A 14,671-nucleotide genomic window follows, 5' to 3' on the forward strand; every position below is an offset into this window, starting at 1 on the left:
AGCTGCCTTTAGCAATAATCTAAAAGAACAGAGTACATACCTGAGAGTGGAACCTCGGAGTGTGTGTGTGTGTGTGTGTGAACGTGTGTTGCTTTTGTTCGCACACAGACAAATTTATCTCTTTTTGGTATGACTTAAATCTGAATTGAGGGGTGTCTCTTCAGATCATCAGTGAAGACTAGATTCCTTCCCTGGCTAGAGTTGCTTGTGGCAGTAAATGAGTTCTAATATTTCACTTTGAGTTAGGAATGGGGGAAAAAATCCAGCTGAAAAGTCCTTGTGTGAACATATCTTAAAACAACAACAAGAGATCAGAAGACAATTGAGAACTCAGGAAATGTAATGTTGGCCATCTTCTCTTATATATTGGGGAAACAAAGTGTTGTTTTTGTCTGTTCCCGTCAACCATTTTATTTCGTCTTTCAAAAGAGGAAGTAATGTGCGGATGGAGAAGCGGCAGTAAACTGTGTGATGACGCTCTTACAAAGATTTGAATAGCCATTATTTCTGGCTACTGTTTCTTCTGTCAAACTAGGTTTCTCTGTTAGCAATTAAAATTCAGATTTTCTCCAAGGTGAATGGGACTAAAATAGCTTTTTATGCATGAAAAGCTGCTTCATCACGAGAGACATGGAGGAAGGTAACAGGGACATAAGGGTTTATGCTAATGGGGATTTGTTTTGAATTCCCAGGTTATTTTTTTCAAGACCATCTATTAATGAAGGACCCACGTCTAAGCACACTTGCATGGGAATTTGTTCCATGGGAATCAGTAGAAATTAATTCTACAGCATGTGTTTAGGATCAGCTGGTGTAATTTCCCTGATTAAAGCATGGCTAATCAGTTATATTGATGCACGTGAGAAGAGAAAATACAAGCCAAGCAGTTTTGGGAGCGAATTTATGTGTCAGCCCTCTGTGGTTGTGATCTTAGATGGTTTTCTAAATAGGTTTCAATCAGATGGAAAAAGTGGATCTTCAAGGAGTCCCACCCATTTCCAATATTTAGCCATAGAAGTTGAGATCAGTGATGCAATTGAAACACATCTTCTATCATTTCCATTATTGTGCTTTCCTTTTGTATCTAGTCCTTGTAAAACTGAGGGAAGGGGCTTTGACTTTTGCTTTGTTTTCTGCACAGCACCTAGTTTATATATGAATGGCAAAATCATCATAATAGTAAAAATATACTGATTCCTCTAATAATAAGTCCTCTTATTATGATACGTCAAATCCCCTAATAGTGGCAATGCACGGATTCCTCTAATAGTAATGTATTGATTCCTCTACTGGGTAGGTATTTGGGGGTTTTCAGGTGAAAGGTGCTATTATGCCAGCATCTAGGAGAAGTTAGTAGCTGCTGCTGTCTCAGCTCATGGCTATTTCTTTTTCTTCCTTAGTGCTGTGACCTGGGATTCCATGCCAGCCTGGCGCGAACATTCAGAACCTACCTTTCTGCTGAATATAATCTAGAAACTTCACGCCATGAAGGACTTGACATCATTGAGAATGCTGTAGACAACCTGGATGCACGAAGTGACAAACACACAGTCATGGATATGTGCAACCAGGTCTTTTGTCCTCCTCTGAAGTTTGAATACCAGCCTCACATGGGAGATGAAGTATGTAACCGTAGAAATGGGTTTCCACTGTTCCATATTGCAATATCTTTCTGACTTTCCTTTAGATGTAACACTTCCCCAACTCCAGCACAAATAGGTTACTTTTAATGGGATCTGTGTTTCATTTGTTGTTACTGCTGAATTATGTTATTTCTACATATGATTACTTCTACTCTGCTATAAGAGCAGTCTTTCCAAATTGCTAGTGCATGCCCAGACTATTGCTATTTTACTTTCCAGTTAGATCTCATTTTACTGGACAGTTACTTTGTAAGTATTTTGATTTCTTATTCAGTATTTATTTCTTTGTTGACACTTTTTTTCTTCGAACGAAACAGATATAGAAAACGGAAGTTAATTGAGTGAATATTCCACCATCCTTCTGGCCAGTCAGAACTTCTGGAGTACAGCTGGCCTTAGCTACTCCACATCTTATGTGTGAGGGAGTTACTAAAGCTTTTAAATGCTTGATTTGGGAAAACAGTTTTATAATCTACCTCTGGAAGAACCAACAAGCAAATAGATTTTAAAACCTTAGAGCAGCTTTGGTGTATTGGCACTTGAAAACCACTACTCTCAGTAGTCTGTGTCTGAGTGAGATATATTTCAGACTCAATAGAAGAATTATACTAGTAAAAATTAAGTACTCCATTTCTGTGTTTTATTTGCAGCATCAATTTTGGGGACATCCATTCTTTGCTATCTTAGGGCACATTCCTATGCATGTTTAGACAAAAAAAAATGCCTAGAACTCTCAGCATGTCCCAGCCAGCCATGCTGCCTGGAGTATGCTGGGAGTTGTAGGCATTTTTTCCATCTAAACTTGCATAGGATTGTGTCCTTTGAGTAGTGTCCCACACTGCTGCTCCACATTGATGTAGTACAAGCATAAGGTGGTGTGACACTAGTACTGTAAGCTGACATGTAAAATCTGTGGCTAGTGTTACATCAATTGCTTAAGTGGGTGGAGTGGTAGCCGTTGGATACTGTCCTTAGCTAATTAATAGCTGTCAATATTATCACAGAATCATAGAATAGCAGAGTTGGAAGGGGCCTACAAGGCCATCAAGCCCAACCCCCTGCTCATTGCAGGAATCCACCCTAAAGCATCCCTGACAGATGGTTGTCCAGCTGCCTCTTGAATGCCTCTAGTGTGGGAGAGGCCACAACCTCCCTAGGTAACTGGTCTTCTTGAATTTGCAAATGCCTTTTTGTTGTTGCTTCAGGTATGTCAAGTGAGTGCCCAGCAGCCAGTTCAGACAGAGTTGCTCATGCGATATCACCAGCTGCAGTCTAGACTTGCCACACTCAAGATAGAGAATGAAGAGGTGAGATCAGTAATTGTCTCTAATCTTTAAGCGAACAAGCTCTTTCAACTCAGTTATGCTAATAATTCTGTACAAGGTGACTTTGAAACTAATATAGACTGTTAACAGTTGTTGGATTACCATACCGTTTCATCCCAAGTGATTGTGATCCCTGGTGAATGCAGGATGGATTTATTTGAATGGTGACCTTGTTTAGCCTGCTTGTTTTATAATGTGTGGGCTGTGTGTGTGTGTGTGTGTGTGTGTATGTGTATGTGTATGTGTTGTAAACAAAGGATCATCTGATGTCTAGGTAAAAACCTCAGAGACTGCTCAGATAATTTTGCAGTGTCAAGGTGATCATGTGTTCAAAACTGATGTGGTATCTCCCAGTTCACAGTGAAGGATACAGATGAAGATAAGGGAAGGAGTGCACAATTCTGAGCCCCTCCTCTACGTCTTACTTGGTGTAGAATCCCAAAAGCAAAAGTAAAATTTGAGGCTGCCCTAAAAGTAGCATCTGAGCAATAGGTTTGTAGGGCCAGACAAACCATCTACTCTGATCACATTGCAGTATCTGACTAATCTGCAGGAGGGCACTTGGACATGGCAATCTGGGGGACATTACTTCTGGTGCTGTATCACTACCTGACGACATTTACATGGCTGAGCACCACAGCACTTCATTAGCCACTAGCAGAAACTGCTTAGATACATTGCATTACCATGTCACTAGCAGCATTGAGTAATTTGAGAAACTTAGAAGATGGCTGGCCTGGGGCATATTTTCAAGGCAAGGAAACTATTGTCAAGATGTTCTGTAATGCCCTTTTTCTTAAGTTTGTCATCTATTTTCTCAGCAGTGTGTGTGTGTGTGTGTGTATGTATGTATAAGAGAGAGAGAGAGAATGGGAAATGGACAGAGGAGGAGGATTCTGAGAGAGACTCTGTGATTATATGTATATGTCAGTGAGTGAGAGACTGTGACAGTACTTCATCTTTATTCAGAAACAAGATCTATTGAATTAAGTGGGATTTACTCCCAGTTGCACAATTGTTTGGTCTGCCCACTTGATGCGCTCTGGGACAAGCATAGAAATACAAGGTAGTTTAATTACTGCCCTTTCTCTAAAGAGCTCAGGGTGCTCCTATTATTTTGTCACAAAAACCCTGTGAAGTATTTTAGGGTGAGAAAGAGAGGACACGTTCGGCTGATTGTGGGGGCAAAAGAACACAGCGTGGATTCTCCGCCCCCACCCCTGCGCATGCTGTGTGCGTGACCGCGATTTGCATAATTACCTGCAGCATGGGTTGCTGTGTCGGCAGAAGCTAGCGTGTGGCACAGCAGGGGTGGCTTCTCATCCACCCCACAAGCCCTCTGTAAGCCATGAGTTATGATGCGGGTAAGAAGCTACCCCTGCCATGTGCCACGTTTGGACGCGACAGGGCAAGCTGCACTGCGTCACAGGTGGAGGTGCGTGTAGCACGCATGGGGGTGGGGGAAGAACTCAGAAAGGGTTCTTTCACCCTCGCACTTGTCTGAACCTGACCAGAGACTGGCCTTGGGTTACCCAGTGACCTTCATGGCTGAGTGAGGATTTGAAGCGGGATCTGTGTGGCAGTGCCAAAGGGGACCCAATGAGATTTTGTTTCCTGAAGGCCTACATAAGCCTGGAACCAGGCCTGCACGTTACCTTCTGAAGGGGGAGACGAAACTGTAAAGCCATTACATACACTAAAATTATCTAACTACTCCACTGGCAACAACAGCAATTTGCCAGCTCCCTAAGTGTTCAGGATTGCTCCCTTTCTGTGACTTACAGCACCTTGAAGGGCATGAAGGGAAGAGTGTAATTTTAAAGTTGTTCCTTGACTTCCTGATGATCGAGGATGCGCATATGGATGGGGCAAATGAAAAGCAAATGTTGAATTCTGTGGAATTAATAGCATGTCATGTAAGAAACTTCAGGCTTTACAGCACAATTCTATGCATGTTTACATGGAACTAAGTCCCACTATGTTCAGTGGGGCTTACTCCCAAATAAGTGTGCATGGGATTGCAGCCTTATCTGTCTCCCATGGGTTTTTATAGATTTAATCTCCCATTGGTGCAGTGGAGGCCAAATCTCACCTTTCTTCCAGGAGCTAAATGGGATGTAGGTGCACCCCATGGCCTTATTTTTATCTTCACAACAACCTATGAGGTAGGTTGGAACAGTTACCACCTGTACATCTAAGGTCACCCCTTGAACTTCATTAGTGAGCAGGGGTTTGAACCTGAGTCTTTCCTGTCCTAGTCTACCAACAGAAATATTTTCTTGGATTTTAGTTCAGTGTGGGTGAACACATATTACCGTATTTCTTCGATTCTAAGACGCCATCGATTGTAAGACGCACACTATTTTCAGTACCACCAACAGAAAAAAATCTTTGATTCTCAGAAATAATAAACGCACCCGCAATTCTAAGATGCACCCTGTTTTTAGAGATGTTTATATGGGGGGGAAAGTGTGTCTTAGAATCGAAGAAATACAGTAACTAGCAGGTGGAGCAGAGCCTTCAGTATGTGTGATAGTGTGAGGATGGGAGGAGATGGAGTGAATCCTTGGTATTGAAATTGGAGTGTTGCAAGCATGACCCTGTCTTTGTCTGTGAAATGTTGAAAGGTATGGTTTACCAATCCTAACAAACACTAACATTGCTGTCTTTGAATCTTAGATCGAAGAGGTTTGCAGCAGTGTAATCACCTACAACACTAATTTTTGATTGGAAAATAGTGTGATCTGGAGTGCACTGAGTGGGAGGGGGTGCGCTTTGCTGGTCTGCCTCCAGCAGTAAACTATCTTGTGCCGGTCCTGGCTGCCACTCAAAGGCTGTGGCCAGACATAGTCTCAGTTCAGACAACACGTTAGTAAATGCAGTGTGAAAACTCCGCTCAACGGCTGCGTTTTTAGTGGGTACTCCCCACACAACATGTTCTAACTCCAGTATTGTCTGACTGTTTTCTTGCCAGACAACACATTTCTCAACGGTGGTGTAAAAACTTCACCATTGAGTTCTAAAACCACTGTTGAAAAATGGAGGGTGTTTTGTGGGTGATAGTGGATAAACCCAAGCCAGATGCTGCTAGTCCAGACAGACGAGGAGGAGAATAAACATTGGGGTGCAGAGCTTTCTCTAGGTCAATTAAATACCACCATTGCACCTGTAAGCCCTTGTAAAAGGAAGAACTGCTCAGGGAATTCCTGTTCTGCTTCCTGGATGGGGCGTATTGTCACTGCTCTAGAAATAAAATGTGTTTTAAAAGCCTTTCAGAGCAGTCCTGTAATTCTCCAGACAACATCTGGGAAGCCAAAGAATGAAGCCAAAGAGAGCTAAAGCCATGGAGGAGGAGATCTAATTGTCAATCTTCCTGCCACAGAAAGCCTCTCTTACAAAGTTGCAACCTCAACTTTGTAAGAAATGTTGGAGAGGGAGAAAAGAGGGCATGTTGCCAGGTGGGGAAGGAAGGGGAGGGAGGAGGAGAAGATGTCAGGGTCTGCTAGATCCTAAATCCCACTAAGAGGTAAGTGAGCTGGATGAGTTGAGAGGCTAGTCCAGCAGTTTCTGCCTCCCTCCTCCTCCCATCTTGCCTGGCTCCTGGTGGCAGGAGATGGGACAGACAGAAGGCTCCAATCATGGAGCCCTCCATCTGTTAGGAGGCAATCCCTTCTGAAGAATATATTTACAATGTGTCTTTAGACACACTAGGAAAAGTGCTGCCTATCCATGCATGAAAGCATCCAATTTATCCTGGGGCCCTAAATTATAATACTATATCTATTCCCCCTCCTGGAAAACTTTCAGATCAAAATAAATAAATAAGATAGGTCCTATGTATCAAAGGCTATGCATTTTTGATGACCTAAATGTACATCTCTCAGTTTTTTTCACAATACCCTATGCCTATAATTTCTGTAGGTGCGAAAAACATTGGATGCCACTATGCAGACGTTGCAAGACATGCTGACTGTGGAAGATTTTGATGTCTCGGATGCCTTCCAGCACAGTCGCTCCACTGAGTCAGTCAAATCAGCTGCTTCGGAGACTTACATGAGTAAAATCAACATTGCCAAGAGGAGAGCCAACCAACAAGAAACTGAAATGTTCTATTTTACTGTGAGGATAATCTTCTGTCTATATTGAATACGATGTTGTGAAATAAGAAAAGAAAGCAGCGCTAGATGAAAAGTTGATCATAGAGAGTAGCGATTTCCCCCCTCAATTTGATAATGAGACATGAAGCCGCAGATTATATTGGTTATGACATTAGAATGTGTTGGTATTCCAGCATCTAAAAACATCACATACATGATGCACATTTTAAATGCATACTCTCAGAAAGGGGTGCCTTGGCAGCTGGGAGTGGTTGGGAGTGTCCCATATGAAGGAGGATCCCCTTCCACATGATGGGATACAGAACTTCCCTATGGAAGTGCTCCTCGCCTGTAAAATTGGGTGGTGAAGGGGAAGCTCAGGGACTGACATCTCCATCCAAAACCCGGCTGTATAGCAAGCCGACATAACTTTTGCAGTGTTGTAGGGAGGAGTCTCTCTCATATCCAACTTTGAGCATCTCAGAGTTTAACTTTCGCCTACATCCTATCCTGGTCTTGAAGATCAAGATGGCACTAATCCTAGTCCAGTCTGTCCCTTCACGTACGTTCACAACACCCCTGTGCATTGCACTGGGAATTTCTTTGAAAACTTAGGGAAATGTATATAGCAGATTTAGACCAGGAGAAAGAAAGAGAAAGCTTTGGCTAATGTCCAGAAAAAATAGCAAAGAGCTTTCCATGTGGGGACATGTTGTAATTAGGCATGTACTGATTTTGTTAAATCCCTTCTGGCTGCATTTTGTGGATTGTTGGGCATTTTTAAATTCCATCCTCAGCTCATTGATGGAATCTGATACTTTTTAGCAATGTATGAAAATTTTGTTCCACTTGAGCAAGTGCATATTAGTGCAAATGCACATTTATTCAAGGTTGCATTAATATAAGTGCAGATGTGCACAAATCCCACCCAAAAGTAAAAACATGGTCTGCAAGTCTGTGTTTTTCACGAAACTTAGAAAAAGCCAATCTCTGCAGAATCCACAAGTCAGATGTATAGAAATCCAAACTCATTTGAATCATTTGCACATTCCTCCAACATTCTTAGTTGTAATAATGTAATGGATCATCTATTAGATGCCTGTGACATCACCGGAAATGCAACAGAACCAACAGTCCCTGGTCTCCCCTTATTGTTTTTGGCCATTCTATTTTTTTAGTTTTCAAAAAAGATGCTTTAAAATCAACTACTCTGCTTATATTCTACAACCACAGAGAGCTCATGCAGCCTTTACATGCAACCAGACTATTATGACTCCCTTTTCTCCCTGCAACAATGTTCTACCATTTCAGCAGTCCTTCATCTCCATCTAGAAATGTCATTATATATTCTTGGGGAATTGGATTTTAGGCTTTAAGGAATTAAAGTGTAGGCATTCGGGTTATTTTTCACATGTTTCAAGACCTAATGGCTATGGAGAAAAGATGTAAAATCTCTCTCACGTACCTTCTTAAAGACTAATAAAAAAACCTAATAAAAAAAAACCACTTCAGCTATTAAGCAGTATAAAAATGCAATAAATAAAGAAGAAAAACTCAGTTCATTTAAAATCTGTGATTGTGGACTTTCAAGATGAGTCCTAACATTCCTTAATCTGCCTCAGAAATTTTCTTAAAGATGTATCTATACTACAAAAATAAACTAGAGTATTTCCCCAATTTTGATCAGTCATGTAAGCTCCCCTGGTCATGACCTGTCTGGTTTCTTCCTCTTAGAGCTGGAGATCCAGAATATCTTGAAAGTTATTACAATTTATTTTACAGATATTTTATAGCCTTCTCTGAACTTATCCAGATCAAGTCTTGTTAAAACAAAGAGGAATTGCATAGCAACCCATTAGTTCATTTTGTTGATTGGGAAGCTAGCACAGGGAATGTCTGGTGAATTGTGCCTAAGGCTGCCTAGTCACTTCATGACAAATGTGAGATTTGGACTAGGGAGTTCCCAAAGGAAGGAAATCAGGCTGGTGGCTCTGATTTCAGTGGGGCTGTGAATCCATTCTGGGTTTCAGCCAGAAGCAGTCAGAATTAGTCAAGGTGCTAAACCTAGTTTGGGGGCACCTTAGATAGCTCTTTAGAATTCTGAGTGAAATCAAGAATGGATGCACAGCCCCACCAAACTCAGAGCCACCAGCCTCCACTGGCATAGTCTAGTCACTTCACTAATGTCTCACCCACACCAATATAGAAATGTTATTTCCTAAATTCGGAGGACTTTCTGTGACTTTCATCTTGAAGTTTTAAAGTTGAATTATATGTAAGTTCGTGAACTTTCCTATTTGGGTTTCTTTCTTCCTCCTTTGCTCCTAGCATCTGTGAAGTTATTTGCCTCTAGGGTTCCATTATTAGGCGTGAGGCAATCTGAAAATAAAAGTTATGCTCCAAACAATTCCACCAACGCAGCAGAAGCTTCTGATCAGCCAAGCCAGCAGACCTCATGCAGTGAGAATTCTCCTCTGCTTTATCGCTGTTTGCACAAAAGTAGAGCTCCTTCTGTAGGGGATGGGGAACTGTCTTTGCTTACTGAGACCATTTCCAGAAGCAGGACAAAAGAAAGTTTTCTTTGAACTGTTGTCTTGGAGTTCCTTGTGATCTCAGGCTCTGGCCTCAAGCACATGGCTGAACACAAAGGTTTCTGGCCTAATAAGATCAACGATACTTAAATTGTAGAAAAAGTAAAAGCCCAAATGAAAAAGGCATCCTTGGTCCAGCTTTGTGTGAGTCTAAATGAAGTCTGGTTCATTAAAGCTTACATCCGTTCTCCTACATAGGTGTTCCAAAGAGCACCATGGGGGACGAATATATATACCTCAAAGTATGTTTTCCGAGAACCTTTGCCCACCTTGTTTATGTATGTGTATTTTTTCCCTTCAGAAATTTAAAGAGTATTTGAATGGCAGTAATCTTATTACCAAGCTGCAGGCTAAACATGACTTATTGAAGCAGACTCTAGGAGAAGGTAAGTCACAGATGTGTCTGAACAAAAAGAAATATTACATTTCTCATCCCAACAGGAATTTTAAATTACAACTCAGACTTCTAAAATCTCATAGCTAAACAGAAGAGAGGCAGAAAATCTTTGCCCCTTTCCCCTTTAGTTTTGACTGAAAGTGGCATTGAAATGCTCTGCTCAAGGCATCACAAGCATTAGGGATGAACCCTATTATTCCAGCATTGCCTGCCAAGGAAATGTAAGTGGCTGCTCTTTGTTTAGTGACTAAGAAAAATGAAAACATTGAGCCCCGTGGATATGTTCTTTTGTAACATGGCCACTGTGTTCTTGTTAACAATTATCCATTTCATTTGGCAAATAAAGGATCTTTGTAAAGGACTTTAGTGTTTGCAAATCAAGCAAATAACTATAATGGTGAATGTACACCCCCTCCAGAAGCTTTTAAGTTCTTGTTTTCCAAACTGAAAGAGTAGCAAGAGTAGCAACAGCCGGAACCAGCGTCTGAACCAATAAGTGGTATAAAGTTTCTTTCCAAAGTAAAGCAGCAAAACTGTCTGGCATTAAAAGTAGACTGTAGTAAATTTAAAAGTTTGAGTATTTTTGATGCTGTTGTGCAGTGGTGTTGAAAATTGCATTTGACTGGCAAATGTGTGATTTCTGTCACAGTACTTGAAAGCTGTCAAGTGGAACTGTGGAATTAAACAAAGGGCCTTGTGCCTTTCAGTGTTGAGGATTTATGGTTAATGGCTTTATTTACAGCATTCCCCCTCCCACCCCGAACTCTCAACCGGAATGTATGGCCCTTCTTACACTGTGCACATATTCTTAACACAATTGCTAGAAAACCTCATGTGCTTCACTCCAGTTGCCATCTCTCTCCCACAGGGGCCAAGAAGGGAGAGATTAAGGGAAGTCTCAGTTAGAGGGCAACCTTGTAGACAAACATCTATTTGGGCCCGAGAAATCTGCAGTCCAGCCCTTATAGAGTAGTTTTAGCTTCCTCAGTACAAAGGCTGTTTTCCACTTGTAGACCAGGGGAGGGCAACCACTTTTCTTCTGGGGACCAGATTAGCCCCTGGACCAAGCCAATGGGCTGGATGATGTCAATGGGTCATGGCCCCACCCTGAAGCCTCTCATGTTCCAATGATGTCATTCATCCTACCCACTTTTCAAATAAAATTCTCTCCGTGCAGAGAGAACCTTGGAGCTCCGTGCTTTCCTCGACACAGAGAAAGAGACTCAGCCAATGCCAAGTCAGACTGCTCTTTCCCATACCACTCATGTCCGAACCATGAGATAACATGGGTATTCCTCTCTCTCAGGGGGTGGGGTTTGGGGAGAAGAAGTGGCTTGAGGAGGGCAGAGGGCCAGGACCCACAGAGGGGTCCAACCCTCCAACGGCTGGATTGTGCCCTCGTGCAGGCTACATATTGCCCTCCTATTATAAATCCTGAAATTAATTCTAGGCATGCCTTAAGAGTACCAATGGTTTTTTGTGCTCTCTGTATTTGTTTATCTGTATATCTATCTTACCTATCTATACTACTTTGAGTATACTGCATACTTCTCAGGGCAGTCCCTTTCCTATTTTAAATTTTTTTCATTGATGTTGCACAAAACTGCCCCAGCTCTATCCACCACCAACAGCAGAGAATTGCTCATATACTGGTTTGCTTTACCTAGCCTTTGGCATGTTTTTTTCATATTCCACATAAACATGTATAATCCACCTTGAAGCCCAACCATTAACTTCAAGTTGCCTTCCTGTAAAATTCATAAATATGAAAGCATTTCACACAGAGCATAAACAATGGTATTTGTTACCACACGATATAGTGATGACCACCAACTTGGATGGCTTTAAAAGAAGATTAGACAAATCCATGAAGAATAAATCTTATCATTAGCTACTAATCATGATGTCTCTATATATATTACCTCCAGTTGCTGGGGAGTATGAGTTGGAAGATGGTGTTGCAATCGTCCTACTTGTGGACCTCCCAAAGGCAGGTGATGTAAGCAGAATGCTGGACTAGATAGGCCTTTGGGCTGATTCAGCATGGCTCTTCCTGGATAGGAACCAATGGAGCCATCTGCATGTGGCCAGCTGCCACCAGTACCAGTGTGCACATAGCCCCTACCACTGGCAGCTGTGATGCTCATTCCAGAAATGAGCATTTCTGCTCATTTCAGGGATTGCCTCTGGAAGCGCTACGTTGCAACCATCAGCAGTACGGGCCACGCGCACAGTGGGGCTGGCAGAAGGCCCCCATTGGAACTTTCTCCTTATGTTCTTATCATCCATAAACTAATATGAAGCAAAACAAGAGCTACAAGTCAACTTGCCAGCCTCACCACCCACCCTGAAAATCCTTCTGAAGCCAAAAAGTCTGTCACTTTGGCTATCTTTTTTAAAGTCATAAGTGAGCAGACTTGGTTTGCCCCTCTAGGCAAACATTTCTCACAAAACAGGTTGTCACCACCCTGAACTTCATATGTACTTGTACAAATATCAGGTTAAACGTTTATACTCTAACCGCTCCAGAACTGGATGTTTTACAAATGGTTAAGAGATGTTTGTTATTTATTTATTTATTTATTTATTACATTTTTATACTGCCCAATAGCCAAAGCTCTCTGGGTGGTTCACAAAAATTAAAACCATAATAAAACAACCAACAGTCTAAAAACACAAATACAAAATACAGTATAAAAAGCACAACCAGGATAAAACCATTTAAGAGCCACCTCATGGTGATTTCCCATGAACGCATCACAAGAGCCCCAAAAATGTTGTGTGAGAACAATGCCCTGAAGATCCACGCCCCTCTTCTTTCCTACTTGGATGTCATTCTCCATAGAAGGGGTGGGCAACTTGTGGTCCTCCAGCTGCTTTGGCCTACAACTTCCATCAGTCCTAGCCAGCATAACCAAAGCTGAGGGAAGATGGGAGTTGTGATCAAAACATCTGGAGGACTACAAGTTGCCTATACCTGCCCTGTAGGTTTGATCAGAAGAAAAGAGGAAAGCTTTATGTTAGCAGAGATTTGATGCATCCTCCTGCAAGTCAGTGGCCTCAATTGCCTTGTCATGTCCAAGTCCTGCGGGCATGACAAGGCATGGAGAGCTCTGGGTTTTTTGTATGTGAGGCATTCTCCTTTTCTGGCAGCAGAGTTGTAGAAATATTGACCTTTTTCAAAGTGCACATAGTGAGGCAGAACCTTTTGAACATGCAACATCATGTTATGCAGTGGGGCTGCTTGTCTGGGCCTGTAGATCAATAGGTTATTGCATCTTCCTTTTTTCTCAGTTGATATCAGCCAGAAGCCTAGTCATCCTTGTTGCCCGTAGGAACGCCCAATTGTCATCAACTTTTCTGGGACATTTTAATGCTCCATAGCAAGTAACCTTCTTTAGGCCACAGTTTCTTCTCCTTCCAGCCTGTTGTTGGGATTGTTCTCTTGGGGTTTGTGTTGCCAGGATTCTGGCCTGGCTATGGTGCTTTTAAACTTCAGGGAATGATCATTAAAGTTAATTCTTGTACAGTACTAAATCAAACCTATAGCAAACTAATACTGTTGAGAAGGACTCTAGTCCTAAAAAGTTTATCCCTCAATAAAATTCTTAAGGTGCAATCCTATGCATCTTTAGACAGAAAAAAAAGTTCTACAGCTCTGGAGTTGTAGGACTTTTTTCTGTCTAAACTTGCATAGGATTGCACTCTTAGTCTTTAAGATGCCTTTCTGTGCTCTCTCTCTCTCTTAATACCTCCTCCAACATATGTCATAGCTGCCCATGATGCACAATTGCAGTGATAAACTAAGCAAACCGATTTTTCAAAATAGTGGTTGCTTTAACTTAAATAGATGCTTAAAGGTTAAAAGCATGAATAAAAATTTGAGCTTGAACTGAACTGGAGCCCATGAGATTTTTTTTAAAAAGTTGTGCTAAGGAACAAGGACCTTTTTCTCATTTTAGCAATGCTCAGTTTGCAGACATTTCCAGTGATGTATTACCATATTTTGCTGTCATACACTCGGAGAAAATGTACTTCTCGAAGTTTAGAATCTGCTGCCCTTGATCTACTTTTAAAACCACAGTCCTTGTAACACTGATATTAACATATAAAGGTTTAATTAGCTTTCTTTGGCTTGAATCCCACAGATACTTGCCTCTCCAAGTTTATATGGTTTTAAGACTTGAGTCATCATTATTGCCAGCCATTAGTTACACTATGGGAACTTGTTAATACTTTCTATTCTGTGTTCTGTTCACTCTCTGCCACAGAGCTGGTAATCCTTCAAGCCTATGCAGTCTTAAGAGAACAATGGCTGCCTCTCTTAAAGCCTGTCCTATGGTTAGGCCTGTGTTTCATATTAGCACTGATGTGGATCTCATTAGGCATAATCAATCATTGCACACTGCCAGGCAAATCCAAGAGCAGCTGTTTCCAAATTCAGGCTTTTGACATATGAGAGGAGGTGGAGCTAGCAGTTAGTTGAAGCCTGACCCATCTGGGCTGTTCCCTTAATTCAGACAACAAACTTCTGAGATGGTGGCAGTACTAAGACAACACTATCAATCAATGCATGATGTGATTGGGTGCTTTATTAATCAGTTTTCTGCTTAGCAAA

The 14,671-nt window shown here is 41.7% G+C and overlaps 1 protein-coding gene across 4 annotated transcripts in view; it reads left to right on the forward strand.

Moving 5' to 3' along the window:
* The window catches only part of SRGAP3 (SLIT-ROBO Rho GTPase activating protein 3), a 215,266-nt gene that overhangs the window by 157,625 nt on the left and 42,970 nt on the right, over positions 1 to 14,671 (forward strand). For all 4 annotated transcript variants that reach the window (XM_063121465.1, XM_063121466.1, XM_063121468.1 and 1 more), the window contains exons 7-10: positions 1,401 to 1,622; positions 2,849 to 2,950; positions 6,890 to 7,087; positions 9,958 to 10,042. In XM_063121465.1, the coding sequence (XP_062977535.1) occupies positions 1,401 to 1,622; positions 2,849 to 2,950; positions 6,890 to 7,087; positions 9,958 to 10,042 (607 nt within the window). The remainder of the gene's footprint in view (positions 1 to 1,400; positions 1,623 to 2,848; positions 2,951 to 6,889; positions 7,088 to 9,957; positions 10,043 to 14,671) is intronic.

The sequence above is a fragment of the Elgaria multicarinata genome, chromosome 3 (assembly GCF_023053635.1).
Source record: "Elgaria multicarinata webbii isolate HBS135686 ecotype San Diego chromosome 3, rElgMul1.1.pri, whole genome shotgun sequence".
NCBI lineage: Eukaryota > Metazoa > Chordata > Lepidosauria > Squamata > Anguidae > Elgaria > Elgaria multicarinata.